General features: G+C 54.9%; 9 protein-coding genes across 9 annotated transcripts; 5 read left to right on the top strand and 4 right to left on the bottom strand.

Annotated features, from left to right (window-relative positions):
- Positions 1-3,557: 3,557 nt before the first annotated feature.
- Positions 3,558-8,012, top strand: N656DRAFT_28531 (Pkinase-domain-containing protein). The gene is made up of 4 exons (XM_064809123.1): positions 3,558-3,841; positions 3,913-4,598; positions 4,661-5,002; positions 5,060-8,012. The coding sequence occupies exons 1-4, from the start codon at positions 3,808-3,810 to the stop codon at positions 7,748-7,750; spliced, it is 3,753 nt and encodes a 1,250-aa protein (XP_064674903.1). The 5' UTR covers positions 3,558-3,807; the 3' UTR covers positions 7,751-8,012.
- Positions 8,013-8,291: 279 nt separating this feature from the next.
- On the bottom strand, positions 8,292-10,830 carry N656DRAFT_841022 (uncharacterized protein). The gene is made up of 2 exons (XM_064818973.1): positions 10,574-10,830; positions 8,292-10,406 (listed from the first exon to the last, which is right to left on the bottom strand). The coding sequence occupies exons 1-2, from the start codon at positions 10,585-10,587 to the stop codon at positions 8,666-8,668; spliced, it is 1,755 nt and encodes a 584-aa protein (XP_064674902.1). The 5' UTR covers positions 10,588-10,830; the 3' UTR covers positions 8,292-8,665.
- A 21-nt stretch (positions 10,831-10,851) lies between these two features.
- On the bottom strand, positions 10,852-13,865 carry N656DRAFT_28490 (glycosyltransferase family 66 protein). Its single transcript, XM_064809119.1, has 5 exons — positions 13,545-13,865; positions 13,394-13,417; positions 12,660-13,334; positions 11,450-12,599; positions 10,852-11,386 (listed from the first exon to the last, which is right to left on the bottom strand). Exons 1-5 carry the CDS (start codon positions 13,672-13,674, stop codon positions 11,116-11,118), a joined length of 2,250 nt encoding a protein of 749 aa, XP_064674901.1. The 5' UTR covers positions 13,675-13,865; the 3' UTR covers positions 10,852-11,115.
- Positions 13,864-14,643, top strand: N656DRAFT_28538 (uncharacterized protein). The gene has a single exon (XM_064809124.1). The coding sequence runs from the start codon at positions 14,075-14,077 to the stop codon at positions 14,543-14,545; it is 471 nt and encodes a 156-aa protein (XP_064674900.1). The 5' UTR covers positions 13,864-14,074; the 3' UTR covers positions 14,546-14,643.
- Positions 14,623-15,561, bottom strand: N656DRAFT_721830 (uncharacterized protein). Its single transcript, XM_064812490.1, has 3 exons — positions 15,470-15,561; positions 15,177-15,316; positions 14,623-15,062 (listed from the first exon to the last, which is right to left on the bottom strand). Exons 1-3 carry the CDS (start codon positions 15,470-15,472, stop codon positions 14,831-14,833), a joined length of 375 nt encoding a protein of 124 aa, XP_064674899.1. The 5' UTR covers positions 15,473-15,561; the 3' UTR covers positions 14,623-14,830.
- A 277-nt stretch (positions 15,562-15,838) lies between these two features.
- N656DRAFT_700023 (uncharacterized protein) lies at positions 15,839-16,777 on the top strand (the record flags this gene model as incomplete). Its single annotated transcript, XM_064810829.1, has 3 exons — positions 15,839-15,952; positions 16,221-16,556; positions 16,625-16,777. 3 exons carry the CDS (start codon positions 15,839-15,841, stop codon positions 16,775-16,777), a joined length of 603 nt encoding a protein of 200 aa, XP_064674898.1.
- Positions 16,778-17,303: 526 nt separating this feature from the next.
- N656DRAFT_773423 (V-snare-domain-containing protein) lies at positions 17,304-18,859 on the top strand. The gene is made up of 3 exons (XM_064814062.1): positions 17,304-17,746; positions 17,808-17,921; positions 18,016-18,859. The coding sequence occupies exons 1-3, from the start codon at positions 17,681-17,683 to the stop codon at positions 18,517-18,519; spliced, it is 684 nt and encodes a 227-aa protein (XP_064674897.1). The 5' UTR covers positions 17,304-17,680; the 3' UTR covers positions 18,520-18,859.
- On the bottom strand, positions 18,709-20,466 carry N656DRAFT_29085 (uncharacterized protein). The gene is made up of 2 exons (XM_064809142.1): positions 19,604-20,466; positions 18,709-19,544 (listed from the first exon to the last, which is right to left on the bottom strand). Exons 1-2 carry the CDS (start codon positions 19,978-19,980, stop codon positions 18,878-18,880), a joined length of 1,044 nt encoding a protein of 347 aa, XP_064674896.1. The 5' UTR covers positions 19,981-20,466; the 3' UTR covers positions 18,709-18,877.
- N656DRAFT_698931 (uncharacterized protein) lies at positions 20,421-22,035 on the top strand (the record flags this gene model as incomplete). Its single annotated transcript, XM_064810747.1, has 2 exons — positions 20,421-20,616; positions 20,690-22,035. 2 exons carry the CDS (start codon positions 20,421-20,423, stop codon positions 22,033-22,035), a joined length of 1,542 nt encoding a protein of 513 aa, XP_064674895.1.
- Between the last annotated feature and the right edge of the window lie 229 nt (positions 22,036-22,264).

Genomic DNA, 22,264 nt, shown 5'->3' with positions numbered 1-22,264 from the left:
CTGCATTTGTGGACGCTACGAAGTACCACTTTGCGTGTCCCGCGGAACCCACCATCAGCTTTTCAAGGATTATAATAAAACTGCCCTGGAAGGCAGATGAGATCTTGACGCTGTCCGACGGCCTCCCACGGAGGAACCCGCATGGAACATTTATCCCAACTTAGGTTCAAGCCAACCAACAACTTGTTGGCTTTGGTGTGCAAACTCCAACCTGGAAGATCTGGCCAGAAGCGGCAACAGGAAAAGAGCTCCTTGACAGTGCAGGGCGTGCCACCCATGTCATGCGCCCAGAACGACATCATCGTTTGAGACCGCAGCACAGCACTCACCTATACACCACACATCTCCCTTCCGTGTAAACCTATTCCGGACTTAACTATAGACAATTTAAGCTCGCGTGAGAAGGGCCCCAAGGTGATCCAATTCTAATGCTGTGCTCAGGATGTCTTGCCACATTTGCGTCGCTATCGAGACGGAGTTCTGTCTAGTGTACGGAGTACTGTATGTACATACACAGTACGTACCCAGCTTATTCATGGAGGTCCACTGACGGCATCCCGTGGACCCTAGTCAGGCGTCAAGGACATGATTGGTCATTCGAGACCTCAAAAGCTCGGATGACGGACGGGCTCTGCGAAGCGGCCGTCGCCAATCGACCCTGACCGCACGCCAAAGAATTGTCATCACAAGTCAGGAAGGCAGGCGACAAGACAACCACTGTCACATTTCGCATGGAATATGTATACATCAAGGTTACAGTCCGTTGCAAACAGAATTGGTTTCGTTCATGTCCAATCGATTGAGCGGCAACCGATAAAAACTGAAACCCACAAACCCAACGGTAAGGCGAACCAGCCGGAAGCGCCCAAGACAGGCCTCCACAAAGGCATTTAGCCCCTTCTCTTTCTGAGTCCAACGTATACGTGTAAGCAGCAGGAATCACTGAACGAGACATGGCGGACATGCAGATTCGGAGCGCCTAGCCAGACCGTAGAAACATGAGGCACTTGGCGACGTTTATCTGGAACGAATGTGAATTCCTATACGAGCTTGGCATGGCCTCCACTGCCCAGAGTTCCACGTAATCGCTCGGTATTTCGCCGGTCTGGTCTGGCCGCCGAGGCCGATGTGGAGCGTCCTCCGAATGCTCCGCCACCGGGCGGTCAGTAATCAATGGAGGAAGATTTCGAGTGATACTTCAACTTCTCAGGACCTCCCTTGTAGTGTTGTAGGCACTATGTATATGGTCGATGAGCTTCCGCGAAGTTGTTTATGTCAGGAAGTATCTTTCGCTACGTAGGGAGTATATGCAGTGAGACCTCGAGGCTCAGAATCCTTCAAGATTGGGCTGCTTCCTTCTCGATTGCCGTGCACCCCCATGCCCTGCCACCCAGATACTGTATATCGTAAGCGGGACCATCCGCTTACACTTGGAGAGGCTGGCCAGCCTCCCGGTGAGATCTTGGTAATTTATTGTACTGTACAGCACATGTTTACGAGTAACGTACTTCGTACTCTGTAACCTTACTCCGTACTCTGTAACCTTACTCCGTACTCCAAAATGAATTCACCAGTGTAACGTCGAAAGTTTGGATCATTTGTATACGCGTAATTATAGCGCACCGGTACGGAGTACTAGGGTACAGTAGCGATATAATGGTAAGGAAGGTACTTACATACAAATACCGGTAGCGTATCTATACGGGGTTACGGATACAGTAGTGTAGGTACTATACGTTAGTTCGTGGAGACCAGCTCCATATCTGTTACGTCATCCGCCCTTACGGAAGTTTGAGTATTGTACTGTACATATTGTATTGCTTCGTACGCGTACACGCTTCCTGCACAGTCGCCTGCCGCCTTCGTAAGGCATTGAATTCCGTGCAACGGGACTGGTTGACGACGGTGTACGGACTTAATGCATTGTATTATACGGAGTACAAAGTATATTAGATGAATAGTGCTCTTGAAGTGCTTACCAAGACGAGCCAACGGGTAATTACCTATACCTTACATGAGGGACCTATGGTTCTGTTCGTATCGTACAATACGGTGTGGTACCCATAGTACCTTACATCCACATCAAAAAATCTACGTTACCCAGATCTGCATGGACGTCGATGCACATCTCTGTCAGACGTGGACTGCAGCACGCAGGTTCCGAGGAAACGGGAACATCCAACGCCATTACAAAGGATGGGGACCTTACCCGGCGCAAAGGCTGGCCCGATGAGGTGCCGCATAACCTTACAGCGACTCTGGATCCCGCAGATCACATAGGACACAGACTGTCGTCGACAAGCCCTATAGAAATTGGCCCATGTTGCACTAGAGCTGCAAGAGAAAACCGCAAAGAACTCGCCGCCTTAGTCTTGCCGCATTCACCGCACTACCATATTGAACAGTATGGATTTCTTGGATCTTCGTCCCCGAGCTCACACATCTCAAGAGATTTAGATCCTAGTACCAGACTGCAGGCTGGCGACCCAAGGGATGCACTTAAAGCCCCTAGGATAACGATCTTTCGAGGCTCTTTTTTCCTCATTTTCTTCCTCCCCGGCGCCTCGGGGCTTGTCGCCGTTTCCATCCGCCTGAATCGGCGCCGGCGGGAGGGCCGGCCAACAGAGTATGCCAGCCTATGGTTCCCCGTACCGGCTCGGGCCGACCTCGTTTGAAGACGATCGGTGCGCCACCCAGTGCGCAGAGTGTGGGTTGTCACTTGGATAACTCACCTGTATACTAGAAGACGTCGACCAAAGTTCATCCTAAACATCAAGTTGAACGAGAAAGCATCAGTCCAGTCTCTGGATAATGCAGGTACGTAGCAGGTTTCGCGGAAGCCCATCACGCCGGCAATTGGGGGAAGATGACTGGCAGTCGGCACCGGCAGCCAGCCGGTCTGAAAGCCGGGGTCGGGTGCAGGTCAACCCCTCGTCAGAACCATCAAGCTGGGAAGTGAACCCGGTTCGTTTGAATCCTTCCAGAGAAATGAAGATAACACAATGCACTAGCGTGATATGGGTTCCAGCCGTGCCAGCCTAAGTGTCCATTTGGTTAGAAGCAGAGCAGCAGCCAGTCAAAAGACTGGAAAGATCCAGGAGGATGGCTCTCGCGCCCCGTGCACCTGCAGGTTCGCTGAGCAATCAGCACCACTCATCCATCCACAAAATGACCTTCCTGCGTTTCAACGCAAACAGCTGGGACTCGACAGACTCTGATATCTCTTTGGATTTCCACACCGAACCGGAGGCATCTCCAGAGTACTGGGCTGGCACTCACAGCATCAGCCTTCCTGTGACTTTGTAAAAACTGTGGCCCTTCCTCGCCCCCCTGACCTGCCTGTTACCGGTATTTTCTTTTTATTTTATATGGGGTCGTATGACAAGAGCTGTTTGAGGAGGTCACTGCCGTCCGGGAAGTCTTCCGTTTCGCTGTGTTGCATGTCCCGCTGCCCACCCGGCAACCACCCACGAGCCATCTCAAGTTCAAGCGCAGACCCGCTGCCTCGTCGCCCCGTCCCCTCTGCTGATCCGCTTTTCCCTGTTTACCTGCGATTGAGAGGCAAAACGTTGCCAACGCCAACTGCTGCTCCACAACGAACAACTGAACGCGTCTTGAGTCTTCCGATGAAAAAGCGCATCCAAATTCGCTTGTGTTGTTCGCTCCCCGCAGTCAGCCCCGCCGGTCCGCCGCCCTCGCCGCCACCGCCGTCGCGGAGCTTGACAACCGTGTTGTGCACGTAAGCTTAGCTCTTGCGCAGTTGCGCAGTAGCGGGTGCCGAAGGCGTGAACACGCCAATTCCTCCCAATGGATTCCATGGCAGAAACGCAGCTCACTCAAGGTCCGTATATCCCGTCTTCACCCCAGACGGCTCTGCTTGTGTCGTCAGTTGTCTGATACGAGCGTACCCAGCGACGCAAAATGTCGTCGATCCACGGCGGTATGGCCAACAGAACTCTGGCTTCTCCGACGAAGATATCTCCGACATCATCTGTCTCCTGCTGCCATATTCAAACGGCGCCCGAGAGGAGCTGAAGAGGATTGCTGCTGAGAGCTCCCAACATATGGTTGGCAGGGATGATGTGGACGGTCTCGACCTGGACTACCAGCTGGAGGACGATGTGAGAAACTTTACGCTGCCTGACGTCGGGGAGCATCACATAGCCCTAAGGTTCTCCTCCCACGTCAAGGATCTCACTAAGGGTTTCACTTTTGGCCGTAACTCTAACCTATGCGACATCTGCCTGTCGGACGATCCATACCGACGATTGAGCAACATCCACTTCCGAATCTTCCTCAACGAGTGGGGCGTCTTAATGCTAGAAGATCAGTCGACAAATGGGACGGTAGTCGACGGAACATTGCTTAGGATGAAAGGAAACCCACCAACCGAGACGATGAGGACGCTCAGCAGCGGCTCGAAAATTAAGGTCCTGATGCACGAGGAGAGCCGAGACATTGTCTTCATAGTTCGGATTCCGCTCCGCGACGGCCAGTATCACGTTGCTTATCAACGAAACCTGGAAGCCTACATGGCGAACCGAGCCAATGCTCCCGTCGATGCAAATGAGACCATAGTGCCTGGCCCGGGTGGCCATGTACGTCCATCCTTCGCAATCAGAAGCTCCCAGGACTGCATCGCACTGACAGTATGGACTAGGTGGATATCTTCAAACCCGCTGCCCCAAAGCGCCCTGCTGTCCCAGCCGGCAAGACCAACACTGCTGTCGTGGCCCGTCGAGCCCAAGCGGCTGATAAACGTCCAAAACAGGATAACTCGGTCCGCGCTGAAGGTCTTCCAAGAGCGTGGAGCGGCTCAGACAAGTACAATCGCGTGTGCGAGATAGGCCGAGGTGCTTTCGCCACCGTATACAAGGTCACCAGGAGGCTCACTGGCCAGCCCTACGCCGCGAAGGAGCTTGACAAGCGCAAGTTCATGAAGAACGGCGTTCTGGACCAGAAAGTCGAAAACGAAATGAAGATCATGCAACGGATAAAACATGTAGGCCAACTCTTTCCCTTGTAGCGATATCTCGGTCTCCAGCTCACGCTCTGGCAGCCCAACATAGTGCAGTACATCGAGCATCTCGATTGGGACAACAGGCTCCTGATCATTATCATGGAATACGTCAACGGTGGCGACTTGGGGAAGTTGATCGCCGAACACGGACCTTTCTCCGAAATTGGCACAAAGACGATGGCAAAGCAGCTCCTGGATGCGCTGGGCTATCTGCACGAGATGAACATTACCCATCGCGATGTGAAACCGGACAACATTCTTGTCGATTCGCTGGACCCCCTCGTCGTGAAACTGACCGACTTCGGCCTGTCCAAAATGGTCGACAACGAGCAGACATTCCTCCGGACTTTCTGCGGCACGCTTCTGTACTGTGCCCCCGAAGTGTACTCAGAGTATGCCGAGTACGATAACCGCGGTCGCCGCCATCCCCGGAACCGCCGTCTCCGCCCGACGACGGGCCAGCGCTATGACCACGCTGTCGATATCTGGTCTCTGGGTGGCGTCTTATTCTATGCTCTTACAAAGAAACCACCTTTCCCAGCCAGGAGTGGTGCCAGCCATTCTGAACTTCTCCATCAAATCATGACCAAGCCGTTGGACGTATCACCACTGATACAGGAAGGCGTTTCCGAAGAAGGCATCGACTTTCTACGTCGCATGCTGGATCGTAGACCCGAGACCAGGGCGACGGTGGAATCCCTGCAAAGTCATGCGTGGCTGGCCGACTCCGGCACGCCCAAGCACTCGCAATCATTCGATGAGATTTCAGATGAAGAATTGCGCGTCAATGCTTCCCAGTTGAGCCTTGATGACGGGGCACGAGTGCCTCTAGAACATGGAGAACTACTCCCCCCTAGTGATGACGAGATTCTGGACGAGGAGGACGAAAATCTGGGCAACAACCAAGGTGACGACGATTCAGAAAAAGAAAACTATACTTTCGGCCCTGAAAACCGTCCGCAGCGCCTTTTTGGCGAAGTGAATCGCTCTGCAGTCGGAAGCTCTGGAGCGATCCCAGCGAACCGCCTGAACCTACCAGTGTCGCGTGCCAGCTTTGGATCCACTGGTACCACTGAGATTCTGGGCGGCGCAACCGAAATCAAAGACAGTTTCGACTCCGATGAGAGCCTCACCCCTCGACAAAAGTCCCAAAAGTCGCAGCCTGCGTCAGGTTTGCAGGCTTCCGTTCTCTCGGTTAATGAGAGCAGATCGATCGACGAGCTCAATAACATGACATTTGACGTGGCGTCACAAAGCCTCGGAGGTGCCGAATCCATCCTCGAGCATCTTAACATGAAGTCCGGCGGAGGCTCCATTCTCCGTACTAAGATTAGCGATCTGAATTCGAGTAAACGAAAGCCTTCGTACGAGATTGACGATGAAAATGAGGTGCCGTCAACGGAGGACCGCCGCAACCTCAAGAGGCTCCGATCTGAAGCCTCAATCAACCTAGCGGTAGAAAAAGGGATTGAGGACGAGGAGTACGAGCTTCTCGCCCAAATGCCGTCGATCCTGCGCGCTCAATCTGGTCGACAGATTGACAATCCTGTTCACAAATCCACCTATTGGTCGGCCCAGGACAGGACGACGTGGCATCTTGAATATCCGGAAATGACGCAACTCCAGCTTGACGCGTTCAAAATGGCTGCTACGGCCAGGGATGAGGAGTTCGGGCCGGGCAAGACTCCTTTGTGGGATCTGGCCATGAAATATTTCCCAGCAACTAACTGTGAGGGGAGAGGAAGTCGGGCGAGAGGTCCTCGCGGTGGGGCGGAAGAAGGTTCGATGACGTCCACAGCCCCGGCGGACGGAAGCGGCACGATCATTATGCCAGACACCCAGGGTCCAGAGCCAAGCCTGGTGCTGCCGGTACTGTCCGATCCGGCAAGGCCGGTGATCGCGTGTCTACAGTCCACACCGGACTCGGTTGTGCCCGGAATCTCGGTCATGATTACTGAATCCATGGTATCCTGGGGTAGAGCGCCGGAAAACACGCGGGTCTATCCACACAGGGGCGAAGGCAAGGTACCAAAGTATGCCTTCAAAATCCTCCTTTGGAAGGAAAACTACGACGCGGCCAGGAACATCAGGCCTTGGAATCGCTCCTCCGAGGTGGACGAGGAGTCATTCCATTTCTACATATCAACCAAGGCGACCAATGGGATATACATCAATGGCGTTCATGTTCCTTCTGACGACCCCAAAAATCCCAATGGCCCGTCGACGCATTGGTTTGCCCTTTTCGATGGCGACCTTGTGTCCATCTGGCAGACCGCGGACAGATCGCACATGACGGAACTCGTCTTTCGATGCTGCTGGGGCGGCAGCGCAAAGACCAGACCAAAGAGTGGCACGTCGTCGAAACCGTCATCTGTGCCACACGCCCTCGCAAAGAGGTTAGATGAGGTGTGCGTCAAGGCGGAGAAGAAGATGCGCAATCAAAACGAGCACGATCTGAAAATGGAGGAGGCCAATCACGACGCCGACGAGCGCATGCGCCACATTGACCGGGAGCGGCAGCGCTCCCGGACCTTCGAGCTGAAAAGGCTCGAAGCATGCCGAGCGCTTGGCATACGGAGGGTCAGTCCTGCTCCGGGCATCACGCTCGGCGAGTCGTCGGCGACCCAAACCCCTTGGTCATCCTATGTCCCGGGGGTTCGAACGGTGCCAACGGTCCGCCATGCATCCCCCAACACCCTCGATCTTTTGAGGGCTGCGAGAAGGGGGTAATCTGGCCATTTGTCATGCCAGAAAAGCTCCATGTCCTCACCTCTTTCAAAGTCGTTTTTTTACCTTGACTGGCGCGAGATACCCCGTTTGCGTTTCGAGGCAAGCACCGTCGTTCCCGCTGTTCGGCTGTCACGAACGAGCCACGCCGACGGCTTGTGTCAATATACTCAGAGCTTTTGTTCCTTTTCCCGCGGGGAATTACCCAGGGTGAGGCGCCATTGAGCCACTCAAGAAGGTGTGCGCGTTCATATCTGTTTGGAATCACCCCCGCGGCGCTGGCATCGGGGACACACACTCTCTTTGGCACTTGTGAAACAGTTTGGGGTTTGATTATCTGGTAATCCGGGATCGGTGGATATTGTGGTTCATTGGGCGTTTATGCTCTTGGGTTGTGTCGGGTGGGATGATGGGATTTAGCAAGGGAGAGTTGGGCTGGAATGTTCGGTTCTCCATCAATCGAGGCGTTATGTCAACGGCTGATACGCACAAGTGGGTTTTCAGTTTAGACACAGACAAAAAATAGATGGCTGAGACTAGCATTGCCGGTTGTTCCCTATGTATATCTGTGACATCGTGTGAGGCAGGCTCCCCCTGCCTGCTCCTTCATGATTCAATGACACCTGTGCCAGTCCAAACGTCATGTTTCCGAAGACGGAATGCAGCGTTGAGAAGGACGGGCTGCAATAATATGACCATGCCGGAGCGATGAGAACATATAGAGCAGGTGAGAAGAAAGGCGAAAGAATAGAGAGTGTGAAACTCTCCTGCTCTCGCCATCCCGCCTGCGTATAATCCGAAGGCGATAATACACCTGATAAGAAAATGATAGGAAGAAAGAAGGGATTCCGGCACTGGAAAGCAAATGATGCATCAACCGCAGGACAGATCAGCAGGCAGCATGGCCCAGTTGCCTTTTCAGTTGTCCTTGCCCCTGCCTTTGCTCTTGCCCATCGACTTAGCCTTCGCCTTGCCCTTTCCGCCAGCAAGGACGGCATGCGCCTTTTCGATTTCCCCCGCCGTGACCGAATCAACCTCCCAAATGCGGCTATTGTTGTTGTCGCTGTTGTTGTAGTACGACGGCTGCCCAAGGCCAAACTCAAACGGCGAGGGCACACCGGAGCGCAGGCTCTCAGCATTCCAGGGTTGGGTAGTTGCTGCCGCGGAGAAATGGCCATAAGACTCGGCAAGCTCGGGCGACGTCTTGCCGCTCGACGACGAGGTAGCATCCTCCTCGCTGGAGCCGGAGCCGGTTGCCGAGGAGAAGGACTCTGCGGGATTGTCCATGGCAGCAGGAGCCGCGCCATCATAGCCCGGACCGCGCTCGGTGTTGATCTTGTCGCCATCGTAGTAATGGTCGGGTTGAAATTCCCAGAAGCCGAATTCACCCGCAAGGGTTCTCAGATAGGCGCCTTCCTCGGAGGCCCAGTACATGTCGGAGACGCCCATGCGGCATGACTGGGCCGGCTCATGTTCGTCATCGCGCTGCTGGGTGTGCCGGGGTTCGGGCTTGGGCTTTGGGTATCGCTTTGGCTTGAATTGGGAAGTCTCGACTTGCTCCCGGTATCTGGGGAAGCAGCTGTATTTGTGCTCACGACGCTTCTTGGCGCTGTTGACGGGAGCAGTGGGCGGGTTATGGTGCTCACCTCGTTCCAGCTTTTCCGGCTGGTGTTGGGCCCGCTCTGGCTCAAGCGGCTTGGCGAACTGCTGCGGCTTTGCGTTTTGGTGCTGCTCCGGACGGTCCCGGCGTTCAGACAGCGTGGTGTGATACATATCGTCCAATGTACGCTCCTTAGACATGGTGTTCGGAACATCGGTTTGGGTGTTCAGAGCCTGGTAATCTTTCACTGAGCTGGCAACGCCGCTCAGATTCTCGTAGCTCGCGGCAGAAGCTGCATTCAGAGGTTCTAGGTCCTCAACGTCGTCTCGGGAACCGTCTTTGGCTAGAATGCCAGGAGCAAGAGATTCAGAAGAGGCCACGTTATCTCCGCGGTCAAGAGGATCGGGTTGAAGAGCATAAGGGCGACCCAAACGCTGGTTGTGTTGGTGTCCTCTTGTGTCCTCCTCGACGCTACTCCTCTTCGTCGTCATCGACTCTTCACAGAGCAGCCGACTGAGCTCTTGCTTTCCCTCCTTCTCCACACTCTTCTTGCATTTCCCACAAATTTCCGACCAAGGAGGGAGGTCGGTAGTCATATACATCTCGTGATAGTGCTGAGATCGAAGTACACCGCAGTTCGAGCACCATTGCTTGTTGTCGATGTGAGCATAGAGTCTGTTGGCGCGGCGGTGGCGACTCCCCACCCGGCCACGATCAGCGATCCTCAGTTTCCGATCCTGACGGCAGCGATGACAGAGGCTGGGTATCGGATTCTCGCCGCGCTTGACAGGGTGTTTCTGATGGTAATCATCGGACCTCGTCTTGCCGCAGACGAAACAGGAAAGCTCCGTAAATTGTCCAGCTTCTTCAGACTGCTTTTTTAGCTCAAGATGATCCTTTGATCGCTCAGCTTCGTCAGGAGCCTCATTGCCTCTGGCTTTCGCTTCCGAAGTGTCCCGGCCACAGGCTAGAATGAAGTGGTACTTCTCAGTCTTGACCTTGCGGCCCGACGAGATGCCCTGCTTTCTGTCGTCCACTTCCCAATCCACCTCTTTGATGCTGATCAGAGTGAGGTCAGCAAACCATTCCCGGGTATAAAGAAACAAGCCCGATCCGCTTGGGTTTTTCGTGCTAAGAGCGAAGCGAGAATTTCCACAATAGGGAATCGACCGGGTCGATGAGGTTGAGATAGGGCAGATGCTGGGATGGTTCAAGAGATTACTTACACACTGAAGCGCATCTTGCTGATGGGCACCGAGACTCAACAGTTACACTGCTGGATACCCTAGACACCGAACAAGATGGCAGCAGCTAATGTGGATCGAAATGGCGGGAGAGTTGTTGAGGTCTAGGCGCGAAACAAGAAGAATGGAGTGACGCGTTGCGGAGAGTTTGCAAGCGTGGCTGTCGAGGAGACGCCGAGCACGATTCTGAAAGCGCCCTTGTTCTCTCACTGCCAAATATTTCCGCCAGTTTCTGCTTAGTCGTTATTGAGACGCCATTTACCTATTGAGGAGGCCAATGGATGCATTGTTCAGCAGAAGCAAGCACACACAATAGGCCGCACGCACGCTCAGTGAGGGTAATTGTGGAAAAATTTGACGATTGTGCCGACGCCGGCGACAGGTAGTAATTCACGTATCCATGTTTTCATCTGATATACCACACCCATTTGTTTTTCCGGATCCTTCCCAGACCATAATGAGAAAAGAAAATCGGTTGTGACATACTTGTTTATACACAAAAGGCCCTCTATAAAAGCTATGTCCTAATCTACCCGGAGGAGCCTAGGCCCTCTCTTCTTCGTGGCCTTCTTCTTTTTGTGCCCGCGATCGAATGCCGCCGCTGACGCATGGTCGCGGCCAAGATTATCAAGGTCCTTGACCTTGTAGATGCGAATAATCCAGTTCTCGCTTGTGAACGCCTCTTCGATCGTGCTGAGCGATGGCCCCACCTCTGGGAGGCGGACGCCACGCATCCGGTCCATGGCTTGGCCTGGCGGAAAGAGCTTGTTGTAGTTGTAGTACGACATCTTGTACCTATTAGTCGGTCAGCATCTGTATTTTTTGCCTTGTGATGGCGTAATCCTCGGAATTACTCACATCAAGCTGTTCTTCATGGTTTCAGTAGCATCACCATCCACGCGGTACTCGCCTCGTGGGGTGAAGAATGCGCGTTCGCTGACCTCGTCAGGCCAGATGCCCTCGGCGATACGCACCATCCACAAGAACTTGTTGATGTCATCGCCCGAGTAACCAAGGAGACCGCCAAATACGACCAAGACGTAGTCAACCTCGTGTTGGCGCATGATCGGGTAGCTGACCTCCTCGCGCGAGCTCATTGCCTTGCCCACTGTCGCAATATGTGTGTTGTTCCACGTGTTATTGTCGACTAGCGTCGGACGGTCGGCCATTCCACCAATCTGGTAACCGTAATCCCACCATGACATGATCTTGGCATCCTCGCGCGTGTTCTGCCGAAGCCACTGGTATGCCTCGCGGTAGTCGTCGATGATGTGCTGACTGCCATCCGGCAATCTGCTTGCCAGAACGACTGACGGCGATGAGTAGGCATTGGACGTCACCCACGTGCAGTGCAGAACGAACAGCAACAGGTAGACTGTTAGGGCGCCTACGATGGCCACCTTGCTGTAAAGCCCATAGACACCGATCAGTGGCTTGCTTGTCGATTTGAGGCCAGATTTGACCGCTTTCTTTGCAGCTCCATCACCACCGTCCGCCGGCTGGCCCTCCACAGGCTTGGGGGACTTGGCAGTGAGATAAATGTCGAGGAGCGTCGAGACCGCGATGGCCGCGGCAACACAAACCACAGGTGTAAGGGTGAGCATCAGGCGGACCATCACGCCCGCGAAGTAGCTTCCAAACAGAGCATAGACAACAATGAAAACGTGCTGATCAGCAAGCTCCTGGAAGCAAAGGTAGACGCCGACGGGGAAAAGCCAGATCAGCATGTTAAGGTCAAAGAAAAAGGCGGGCCATGCCGTCGGTTGGTGCTCCGACACCGAGGCAATGATTGGGATGTGGATTTTGGCGTAACCTGTGTCCCAGAGCGAGTAGAACCGACCGCTCCAGGGGGCAATGAATCCGGCGCTGGTAGCGATGGCCAATGCCGCCAAACCTAACCCGAAGCTTCCGCCGGCAAACACCCATAAGAACGTCTGGAACTGGCGGCTCGGAATCGCTGAGCGGACGTAATCCAGAAAAGCGAGCAGCTGAAGGAAGCCAAAGATGCCTGTGTATGGTTAGCGGATTAGACGTCGGCCCCCGAATTCTCTCAGGGCAATGAGCTCACCCAAAGCCGGCATGTGTTCACTGGTCTTCACAGGCAGGAAACCAACGAAAGGAATCTGCATGCTGGCCAATGTGCCCAAGGCATACCACGTGGTATACGAAACATACAGCCGGGTGCTGTAGCGGCCCATGCAGATCAGAACGAAGGCGTGGAGGGGCAGAAGACAGGTAATGAAGGCATAGCCTCCCCAAGAGGCAACCATGTAGCCATAAAACAAAGCGCAGAGAGCCCCCCACAACATGGAGCCTTGTTTCAATGCCTTGATCCAGAGGTAGAAGGTAAAGACCAACAGGAAGATGGCGATAGCTTCGTTGTCATAGCTGCCAGCAACCGACCGAGAGATATAGCCGGGGGCAATGCCCATGAAGGCGGCGGCTAGGAGACCGGCCGAATTCGACGTGGTCATCTCATTGGTAAGAAGATAGGCGGCAATGGCTGTAAGCCCGGAGAAACCCGGAGCAAGGAGAACGCAGATATTCCGGATATCTACGGGAATCGTGAGGGCTCGAAGGGCGTGGTAGATGACGCCGCTCGTCACCATCAGGCCGGGATAGAGAGTACCACCAGTCACGCGGCCCAGGGGATGCCATGTCCGGTCGTCGAACCAGTCCCAGAATTTGTAGAAACCATGCGCAACAAGGTACTTGGTCGCTCGGAAGTTGAACCACGGATCGACTGATGGATGTTAGTGAGCTAACCGGGATGAAGAGTTGATGCGACGGGGGGGGACCAACACTCATGGATAATGCTCTCAAATCCTATATCAGAGTAGAATTCGGTGGTTAGCATGCAGGAAAGATGCAATTGGGTCCCAAGGTATGGCGTGTGGCAACAGTCGAACGCTGATAATACAATCCTGTATCCCTCCGGGAAGGAGACACTTACGAATCACTGAGAACAGGCGACTTGCAATTGCGGCGCCAGCGATGAGGGCGAGGATGACAACACGCAGCACGCTGCGGGTGCTCTTCGCCTTCCCCGCGCTGGCGAGGGCGTGAAGCGGATCGGCCGACATGGTGGCCCTGCGTTGGAGTGTGGTGCTGCCTCTCGCCAGTGAAGCTGGAACTCAACGTGCACTTTTGGAGAGGACAGTTTGGAGCTTCGTATCATTGACCAGGGGTCGGTTCTTGGCGCACTTACATAATCGGCCTCAAGGACCCACTCCCCGTTTGAGTTTCAGCCGGGCGGTGAAGATTTACCGTAACATTACGGAGGTTGGGGCCAAAAGTTATCATCACTCTCTGTTAGGGCCAAGCCTATGAACGTGCGACGAACTGAGAAAAGCATACTTACACTGTATTTAATTTGGGCATAGCGGTTTCTCTCCCTCTTCGCTGATTGGGCACCGCCCATGAAGCCCCCCAGCGCAGGGAGATGCGCACTATGCCTACAGTGGTTAGGGGCCAGTGGCTGACATGGGCTGTGCGAGCCTTACTGTATCCGGGCCTTGGCAGTCTTGGCTATCTTGGAGTGATGATAACTTTTGGCCCCAACCTCCGTACCTATATTCCGAAGAAAAATGCCAGCCTCGCAGGGGATTTGCAGCTTGCACGAGAGAGCCTGTCAAACCAGTGCTGGAAAGAGCTGATTCGGGAATCGAATCATGTGTTCCTGCGAACGCGTATAGTGGCAGCCTCAATCACATCGTTGACAAGACACGGTACATTCGGGCATCTAAAGTTATGAGCCTTCCCCATCCGCGCAATGACACCAAATGGGAACCCCAAAAGAAGATACCAGCTGCACAGAACAGGGCGGGACTCATGCCCATCACCAGGCTCATCGACCTGCAGTATGATGCTACAGAATCCCAGACACCCACCAGCGCATCCAGCATGCCACGTGCATCACCAACCAGGGGGAACCAACGTGGGCGTTCAGCGTAGCGCTTTCGTTTTTCATTCGGCGAACGGTGTAATACCTAGCCGGACCGAGAAATCATTGACCTCGTATAACACCCAGAAGACTTGGAAGCAGAATCCCATGGGATGATGCAGTGTGTTGTGTTGAGTGCGAAACCTTTTTATAACCGCGCCGCCAGTGCCCTAGTTACACCCATCCCATTACCCGGAGAACTCCTCTATGCAGCCTGAACGCCCAGTCAGCATTGCCCATTCCGTCAAGCACGGCAGATGGCCCACCCCATCGCTTGTTCCCATCCTTCAGGCGCTTCATACCTTGACGGCAAATTTCCGCTGCGGGAAGTGCGTTTGGCGCTTCTTGGTTTTCTCCAGCACTCTTGACGCGTCCTCCTTGGACAGGCGGCGGCGGATGGCACGAGTCTGCTTGGCTCGGAGATCGAGAGGAAGGTATTTCTTGTTCTTGTAGAACAGGCGGAGCTGAGCCCTTTGCTTCGCGTTGATGACGGTCAGGACACGGGCGATCGACTTGCGGAGATCGTGGCTGTCGGTCGAGAAAAGCGTGGTCAGTTAAAACTGTCTTAATCGTCCTCCACCACTGCTTCTTCCCCTTTGGTCGATTTTTCAGCGCGGCGTGTCGGAATACGAGTCGACGTACATCTTGGTGAGCTTGGTGCCCGAGGAGACGATCTTCTGAATCCTCAGCTGGCCCAGCTCAGTCTTGAGCTCGCCAAGCTGCTTGGTGAGCTCGTCCTTGCTCTTAGACCATAATTGGCCTGCCTTGACCTTTCCGGAAGACTGTGAAGAAGTGGTTAGCCCTTAGATCCAGCATTCCAAACCTTCGACTTGCAAAGATCCAATAGGCGGGGGTAATGGCCCGAAGGCACGGGATCCAGCAACAATTTTGACCCGCGAAAAAAAAGAGGACATGGAATGGCAAAATACACCTACCATTGTAAAAGATCGGGTGTCGAGTCAAATGGGCGATGGGAAACGGTTCCTTTGACAGCGACGAGTCTTCGGGTCGTTGGATGGGAACAGCCTCTCCTCGCGGCTCTCAGGCTAACAAAATCTGAGTAGTGTGGATGCGCAAAATGGCATGGAGGGCGGAAAACCCTACGGATGCAAATGGCCCGTGCGCTGCACTTGCCTGAGGCGCGGACCCACCACAATTCCAGAAACGGTTTAGCTTGGGGTTTGGTGGTCTTCGAACTTGCGCACAACCAGTCGCTCACTCATTTCAAAATCTCGAGCAGCAGTCAAAGGCGTTGACGACCGACCACGAATTTACTAACGCACCACACAGTCAAAGCGCCCAAGATGTCGTCGGCTCCCACGTCAAAGACCTTTGGCAAGTCGACTCGGTCGATACCCAATCCGTCCGACAAGGCTCAGAAATGGTACCCTGCTGAGGAAGAGGCCAAGCCGCGCCAGGTACGTGGTTGCACTCTTGAACCTGATATTCGGCACTGCAATCGTTCCCGGGAGTGCGAATCGGGTTGGGGCTCGAGGTCAATTTGGTTTCGACTGGCTGGAGTGGGCAACATGTGTCGCGGAGACGATCTGGAAGCGCAGAAACAGGGGAGCAACAGGGAAGGAGCTCGGAATTGCTGTTAAAGAGCATGGGAGGTCTCGGTTGTTGCCGGATTGACGGGAAAAGAGTCGTCTTGAAAATGTGCCCGGTTCTAACAATCATTTCCAGGTCCGCAAGGCCCTCCGTCCGTGGGCTCCCCGCAGCTCTCTTCAGCCCGGCACCGTTCTGATACTGCTCGCTGGTCGATTCCGTGGCAAGCGCGTTGTCCTCCTCAAGACCCTCGACCAGGGTGTTCTGCTCGTTACCGGCCCCTTCAAGATCAACGGTGTTCCGCTCCGCCGTGTCAACTCGAGATACGTGATTGCCACATCACTCAAGGTCGACCTGTCCGGCATCGACGAGGCCAAGATCGAGGAGGTCTCGCGACCGAAGTACTTTACGGCAGAGAAGGCCAAGGAGAAGGCTGGCGAGGAGGCATTCTTCAAGCAGGGAGAGAAGCCACAGGTACGATCTGAATCCGGCCAATGGTTTCACATACCTCGCATGGAATGCAGGGCTGACGATAATGACAGAAGAAGGAGGTGTCCAGCAGCCGGGCGGCTGACCAGAAGGCCATCGACAAGGCCCTTATCGCCAACATCAAGAAGGTCGACATGCTCGCGAGCTACCTTGCATCTTCTTTCAGCCTTCGCAAGGGCGACAAGCCCCACCTGATGAAGTTTTAAGGGGCAGCGAAAGGGGCGCAGGGGAACGACGGGAGGTTGGAGGGCGCGGTTTACGGTATGGCTTGGCCAATTGCATTTGGACGTTTGACGGCTCTCGGTTCATTACGGCGTCTGTAATGAGGGTTTACAGTCATCAAGATCACAAAATCTCCGGGCTTTGCAGAGGATCGGAGCCACGAACATCAATCGGGTTAAGAGCACATGAGATGCCCCCGGTGATATGTACATGGGATTTCGTGATACGCACTGGGGATGGCTGAATACAGCAAGGCACAGTCAGATGGGCCTTGATTCCGGTGTCAAAAAGACAAGTCCTACAAAATGATCGGGGCAAGTGAAATGGTTTTTGAAAGTCATTGTGATGAACTAAACAATGAGTTCAAGGAGCCCAGTTGAGTCTTCTTCCGGGTCCCGCCAGTTGTGCACTTGGTAAGGCTGAGGCACCTGTCGCTCTGACGTAACGTTAGGCGTATGAATTAGCACCGCCACATTCACGGACAGAGTTACAAAACATGATTGCAAGTTTCAGAGACATCCCGATCTTCCACAGTGGCAGCAGCATTGTTGCACCATTCTAGGGTCTCATCAAGTCGGCTCTATTACGTTACCGGATCGTTGCCAAGCTTTAGGTTGTCCGTATCTCGATCCAGCGGTCTGCCCTGGCTTTGTTCCCAAGCTGCCGAAGTGCATTTGCTCTTGTTAGACACGTAACTTAATTACTTGTGGCGCTCTCTTTGCACTCAAAGCCACACAGGATCCACACTCAACCTCCGTCTCAAGAGACAACACTATCGGTGAGACCACAGTAGTTCTTTCGACGAGGAATTCATAATTTGGCGCCGACGTTCGGAGGCTGTCGGCTGCCGTTCCCTACGATTGTTTTTCGCCGCTGCAGCAGGCAATATGGCGACAACAGCAGGTCACAACTGGGCCCAGCTGAGGCAACAGGCCCGGGCATTGGAGGCACAGGTGAGGAACAGGATCTCGGTTGAACGAGTCTCGGAGGTTTTCCGCTGACCGGATTTTACAGACCGAGACATATCTGCAAACATATTCGCAGTTCTCTACGCAGACGAGCATACCGCCGAAGCCGACGAAGGAGGAGAAGAATACCGAGACAAAACTGCAAGAGCTGCTAGACAAGGCAAGTCCAGCAACTCCTGACTCCGACGCATACTCTCCTTGATGTCCGGGATCCGCTCGTCCATTCCATAGCTAACCCCCCCGTCCTCACACAGCGCGAAGGCGTCATTGCCCAGCTCGGCCGGCTTCTCGATTCCGAAGCGACGCTGACCGCCTCAGCGCTGAAGCAGAACAACCTGGCACTACTGCGCGACAAGCTGGCGGACCACCGGCGCGACCTGGCGCGGCTGCGGGGGGCGCTCAAGGAGGCGCGCGAGCGGGCCAACCTGCTGGGCAGCGTGCGGGACGACATATCGGCCTACCGCGCGGCCAACCCGGCGGCGGCCGAGGCCGAGTACATGCTGGACGAGCGGGCGCGGCTGGACCGCAGCCATGACGTGGCCGACAGCGTGCTGAGCCAGGCGTACGCGGTGCAGGACAGCTTCGCGCTGCAGCGCGAGACGCTGGCAAACATCAACCGCCGCATCACGCACGCCGCGAGCCACGTCCCGGGGATCAACACGCTGATTGGGCGCATATCGAGCAAGAAGCGGCGGGACGGCATCATCATGGGGTCGTTTATCGCGTTTTGCTTCCTCGTTTTTTGGTTCTTCCTGTGAAAGTGATGGGGGGGAGCGCATGCTCGCACTATGGGATGGAGGTTATGTTTAATTCGAGTTCAAAGGGAACGCCGACGGGCCACACACACTGTATCAAACTTTGTTTTCTCCCTATTTAGGAAAGCATGGCATGGAATTGGGGGTTCAGGGCGTCTGGAGTTGGGTCTACGATAGCACGGATCCTTTGCTTGGAATATTTGATCAAGTATGGTTTACTCGAACATGGCATGCCATTTGAGTTCTATTCCAGTCTTTTCTTCCATCGATTCTTACAGTCATTATGGGTATTCTACAGGAGGGGCGTTACTGACCAAAATGGGGTATCACAGTCCGCGGTCCAGCAACCGTATCCGTCTGCCTACTGCTCCGCGGCTTTCTTCGCCACAGGCTTCATCGTATAGTGCTCTCCAACTCCTTGCTTGCTCATTTCCTCCAGGATCCTCTGCAAGCCCTTCACTAAGCCCTCCCTCTCCCCTGGCTCGGCAGGACCGCTTCCAGCCCAGCGGATCCTGCATTGGTGGTCCACGAGGTAGGTATACCCGACCTTGCTGTTGAGCAACCCAATGGACTCGCGGATCTCGTCTGTAATGCCCTTCCGTACCAGGAAGTACTTGTCCCAGTTCTCCTTACCGACCCTCCTGCGCAGTGAACCCAAGAACAAACGGATCAACCATGCCTTGAGCATATCCTGTTCCACATTGACCTGCACCAACTGAGCACGCCCGGCGCTGGCGCCGAGCAGTTCGTGCAGCGCAGGGTTCTCCTTTGCTCCGGTGAAGGTGCGGGCCTGTTGTTCGGCCCACATGCTGCTGAAGATGGTCACGACCGAGGCGCGGCCCTCGAGCAGCGGCGTCGTATCCGCGGATTTGGCGGCGGGCGTCTTGCCAAGGGTCCGGCCGTGCAAGTTTGGGAAATAAAGCGAGAGATCGGCCCTAAACAGCCGCGGCGGGGCAAGGAACGTCTTGCCCTCGTAGAATTGAAGGTTCACCCAGTCGCGGAAGTAGGGACGTGCCATCTGGGATTTGCTGGATCGATGTTAGCTTGAAGGGAGCTTTGCAAGGCAGTTAGTGACATTTTGGCTCACAGGTATTCCCGGCGCTCGAGATGCTTCTCGTAGTTGACAAAGTCATCTCGGCGCTGCTTGATGCTGCGCGAGTCGACGCCAGTGTTCTGGCCGGCACTGGGCGGAAAATTCATGCCAATTGGCCTCGCAAGCGGCGTCGGGGTAAACTCCTTGAGCTTTTTGCCGTATGATCGCGGTGCATGGGCGAGCGGTCCTTCCGGTACGGCGCCATGACTGCTTCCCGGGGCGGCGATGCTCGGCGATGATTGACTTGCGTCCGGGGATGGGGTAGGCGGCTTGTCGGCCAGCCGGCGATAGGACACACTGAAGGATCGCCATTGGCACAGCAAGCAGGTTACTGTCTGCGTGCTTGTCCGGATGCCGGCGCGGGTGGTCATGGTGGAAATGTGCGACAGTGTCTCAATGGACCCCGCGACGACATCATGTTCATCGTCGCAATTGCAAGTCTCGCTCCGAGAAATTTACACAGAGCACGGCAAAAAAGGCTTGGCGCCCCACTCCCTTCTCACCTCGTCTGTTGTCCGCCCGGCGATCAGCCCATCTCCACTGCTGCTGTGGGGGTGCCTTCCGTTTGGATCTGGGGTTGGGCATCAGCCAAGAGGATTCCGGGAGCGGTTATTCGCGGGGTTTGCGTGACTGACCCTGGCTGCTCGGCTCAACGTCATTCAGCAGGACCATAAGCCGTAGCAAGCCATGGGATTGAGAAACCAAGGTGCCTTCCTTGACAAGGGGACGGACGCGCGTGGATCACTCAAACTCTGAATATGTAACCGTAAGCAAGCCAGAAAGGTTTGGATATTGAATGCTTCTGTCGACCATGTTCTGGAGTCGGAGTTCTCGCGCGGTGCGCCAGCAATGGCGTCTTTACAGTAGCCTCAGTCGGCAGTCTCGACACTTGCGCGCCCCAACTCCCTCTCCGCTCTCTCCGCTGTCTGCGCCGACGGCAAGGGCCTTCCACGCAACAGGTGCACTCAGCGTCGTAAAGCCCGTGCTGCTCGCCGATATTGGGGAAGGTATGCTTGCGCTAAGCACTGCGACTTGCCTATGCCTGAACTTCCAAGGTTAACAACAACATCTGCTTCACAGGCATTGTCGAAGTCGAGATCATCCAATGGTTCGTCGAACCTGGGGCTCGTGTCGAGGAGTTCTCGCCGCTATGCGAAGTCCAGAGTGACAAGGCCTCGGTCGAAATTACCAGCCGCTTCGCGGGTGTTGTCAAGAAGCTACACTACGAGGCCGGTGAGGTAGCCAAGGTCGGGAAAGCCTTTGTCGACATCGACATTGAGGGAGACGCAAAAGATGAGGCCCTAGCGGCTCTAACACCGCCTGAGCCTGCGCAGCAGGAGAGCAATCGGGAGTCAGATGCAGTTCCCGCGTCTACAGCAACTCACGCACCGGAACCTGCGCTAAGGGAGAATCGAGCACAAGACGCACCGACACAGAAAGGGAAACATGCAACACTCGCAACGCCCGCTGTCAGGCATCTCTCAAAGGAGTTGTCAGTCGACATCTCACAGATCAATGGAACAGGCAGGGACGGAAGAGTCACCAAGGAGGATATTTACAGATTTGTCGAGAGAAGGGACGCAGCACCTTCTCGGGTGCCGCCTCCACAGCCATCCCCTGCGATGCCTGCGGCTGGCATGTTCTCGTCACCAGCAGCGCCGGGCTCCGAGGAGCAGAAGGAAACACCGCTTGCTTTAACAAGAACGCAGGAGATGATGTTCAAGACCATGACGCGCTCGCTTAGCATACCTCACTTCCTGTATGCCGACGAAGTCGACTTTACGTCGCTCGTCGAGCTGCGTGGGCGTCTCAACAAAGTCTTATCCAAGTCTGGCCTGAGCGACGGCCAAGTCAGCAAGCTCTCCTACCTCCCATTCATCATCAAGGCCGTGTCGATGGCGTTATACAAGTATCCGATTCTCAATGCAAGGGTCGATGTCGAGAGCGCAAACGGCAACGGCAAACCGAAGCTCGTCCTACGGAGCCAGCACAACATTGGCGTCGCCATGGACACGCCGTCCGGGCTGCTTGTGCCCGTCATCAAGAACGTGGGGTCTTTGAACATTCTCGGTATAGCTGCCGAGCTTGCTAGGTTGCAGAGCCTGGCCGTAGTAGGAAAGCTCTCCCCGCAAGACATGTCCGGGGGCACCATCACGGTCAGCAACATTGGCAATATCGGCGGAACGTACCTTTCGCCAGTGGTTGTGGAGCGGGAAGTGGCCATCCTCGGTATCGGCCGCATGCGCACCGTGCCAGCGTTCTCCACGACGCCCGGGGAAGAGGACAAGGTGGTGCGACGGCAGGTGTGCAATTTCAGCTGGAGTGCCGACCACCGAGTCGTCGACGGCGCAACCATGGCCCGTGCAGCCGAGGTTGTGAGGGCCATTGTCGAGGAGCCGGATGTCATGGTCATGCACCTGCGGTAGAGCCGCAGCCAGCAAGCGGCGCAACAAATGCGGCCAGTGGCCAGGATTAGCAGCCCGTCATCCGGCCGCCTTATTCGTGTGGACATCCTGACTCAGTTAGACACAAAGCGAACACGCAAAGCAAGCGGGATACAAGCGTTGATGTTGGTTTTTAGAATCAAGCAGGCCAGCGGCTCAGGTCGATGTCTACGCAGAGAAAGAGCGACAAATTCGATTATACCCGAGGAGA

This window comes from Canariomyces notabilis, assembly GCF_033297395.1.
Source record: "Canariomyces notabilis strain CBS 508.74 unplaced genomic scaffold N656scaffold_1, whole genome shotgun sequence".
Taxonomy (NCBI): Eukaryota; Fungi; Ascomycota; class Sordariomycetes; order Sordariales; family Chaetomiaceae; genus Canariomyces; species Canariomyces notabilis.
Note: the sequence above shows the minus strand (reverse complement) of the source record. Positions and strands in the feature narration are given on the sequence as shown.

Bases quoted from the DNA above. Each gene is read 5' to 3' on its own strand.
- N656DRAFT_28531 (XM_064809123.1), top strand. From the start codon at position 3,808: ATGGATTCCATGGCAGAAACGCAGCTCACTCAAG. The intron at 3,842-3,912 runs GTCCGTATATCC...GAGCGTACCCAG, and splicing joins AGAAACGCAGCTCACTCAAG to CGACGCAAAATGTCGTCGAT. The intron at 5,003-5,059 runs GTAGGCCAACTC...ACGCTCTGGCAG, and splicing joins TCATGCAACGGATAAAACAT to CCCAACATAGTGCAGTACAT.
- N656DRAFT_28490 (XM_064809119.1), bottom strand. From the start codon at position 13,674: ATGTCGGCCGATCCGCTTCACGCCCTCGCCAGCGCGGGGAAGGCGAAG. The intron at 13,335-13,393 runs GTTGGTCCCCCC...AACATCCATCAG, and splicing joins TGAGAGCATTATCCATGAGT to TCGATCCGTGGTTCAACTTC. The intron at 11,387-11,449 runs GTGAGTAATTCC...ACCGACTAATAG, and splicing joins ACCATGAAGAACAGCTTGAT to GTACAAGATGTCGTACTACA.
- N656DRAFT_28538 (XM_064809124.1), top strand. From the start codon at position 14,075: ATGGGCTGTGCGAGCCTTACTGTATCCGGGCCTTGGCAGTCTTGGCTA.
- N656DRAFT_721830 (XM_064812490.1), bottom strand. The intron at 15,063-15,176 runs GTACGTCGACTC...CTCGACCGACAG, and splicing joins GGCACCAAGCTCACCAAGAT to CCACGATCTCCGCAAGTCGA.
- N656DRAFT_773423 (XM_064814062.1), top strand. From the start codon at position 17,681: ATGGCGACAACAGCAGGTCACAACTGGGCCCAGCTGAGGCAACAGGCC. The intron at 17,747-17,807 runs GTGAGGAACAGG...CGGATTTTACAG, and splicing joins CCCGGGCATTGGAGGCACAG to ACCGAGACATATCTGCAAAC. The intron at 17,922-18,015 runs GCAAGTCCAGCA...GTCCTCACACAG, and splicing joins TGCAAGAGCTGCTAGACAAG to CGCGAAGGCGTCATTGCCCA.
- N656DRAFT_29085 (XM_064809142.1), bottom strand. From the start codon at position 19,980: ATGACCACCCGCGCCGGCATCCGGACAAGCACGCAGACAGTAACCTGC. The intron at 19,545-19,603 runs GTGAGCCAAAAT...ACATCGATCCAG, and splicing joins CTCGAGCGCCGGGAATACCT to CAAATCCCAGATGGCACGTC.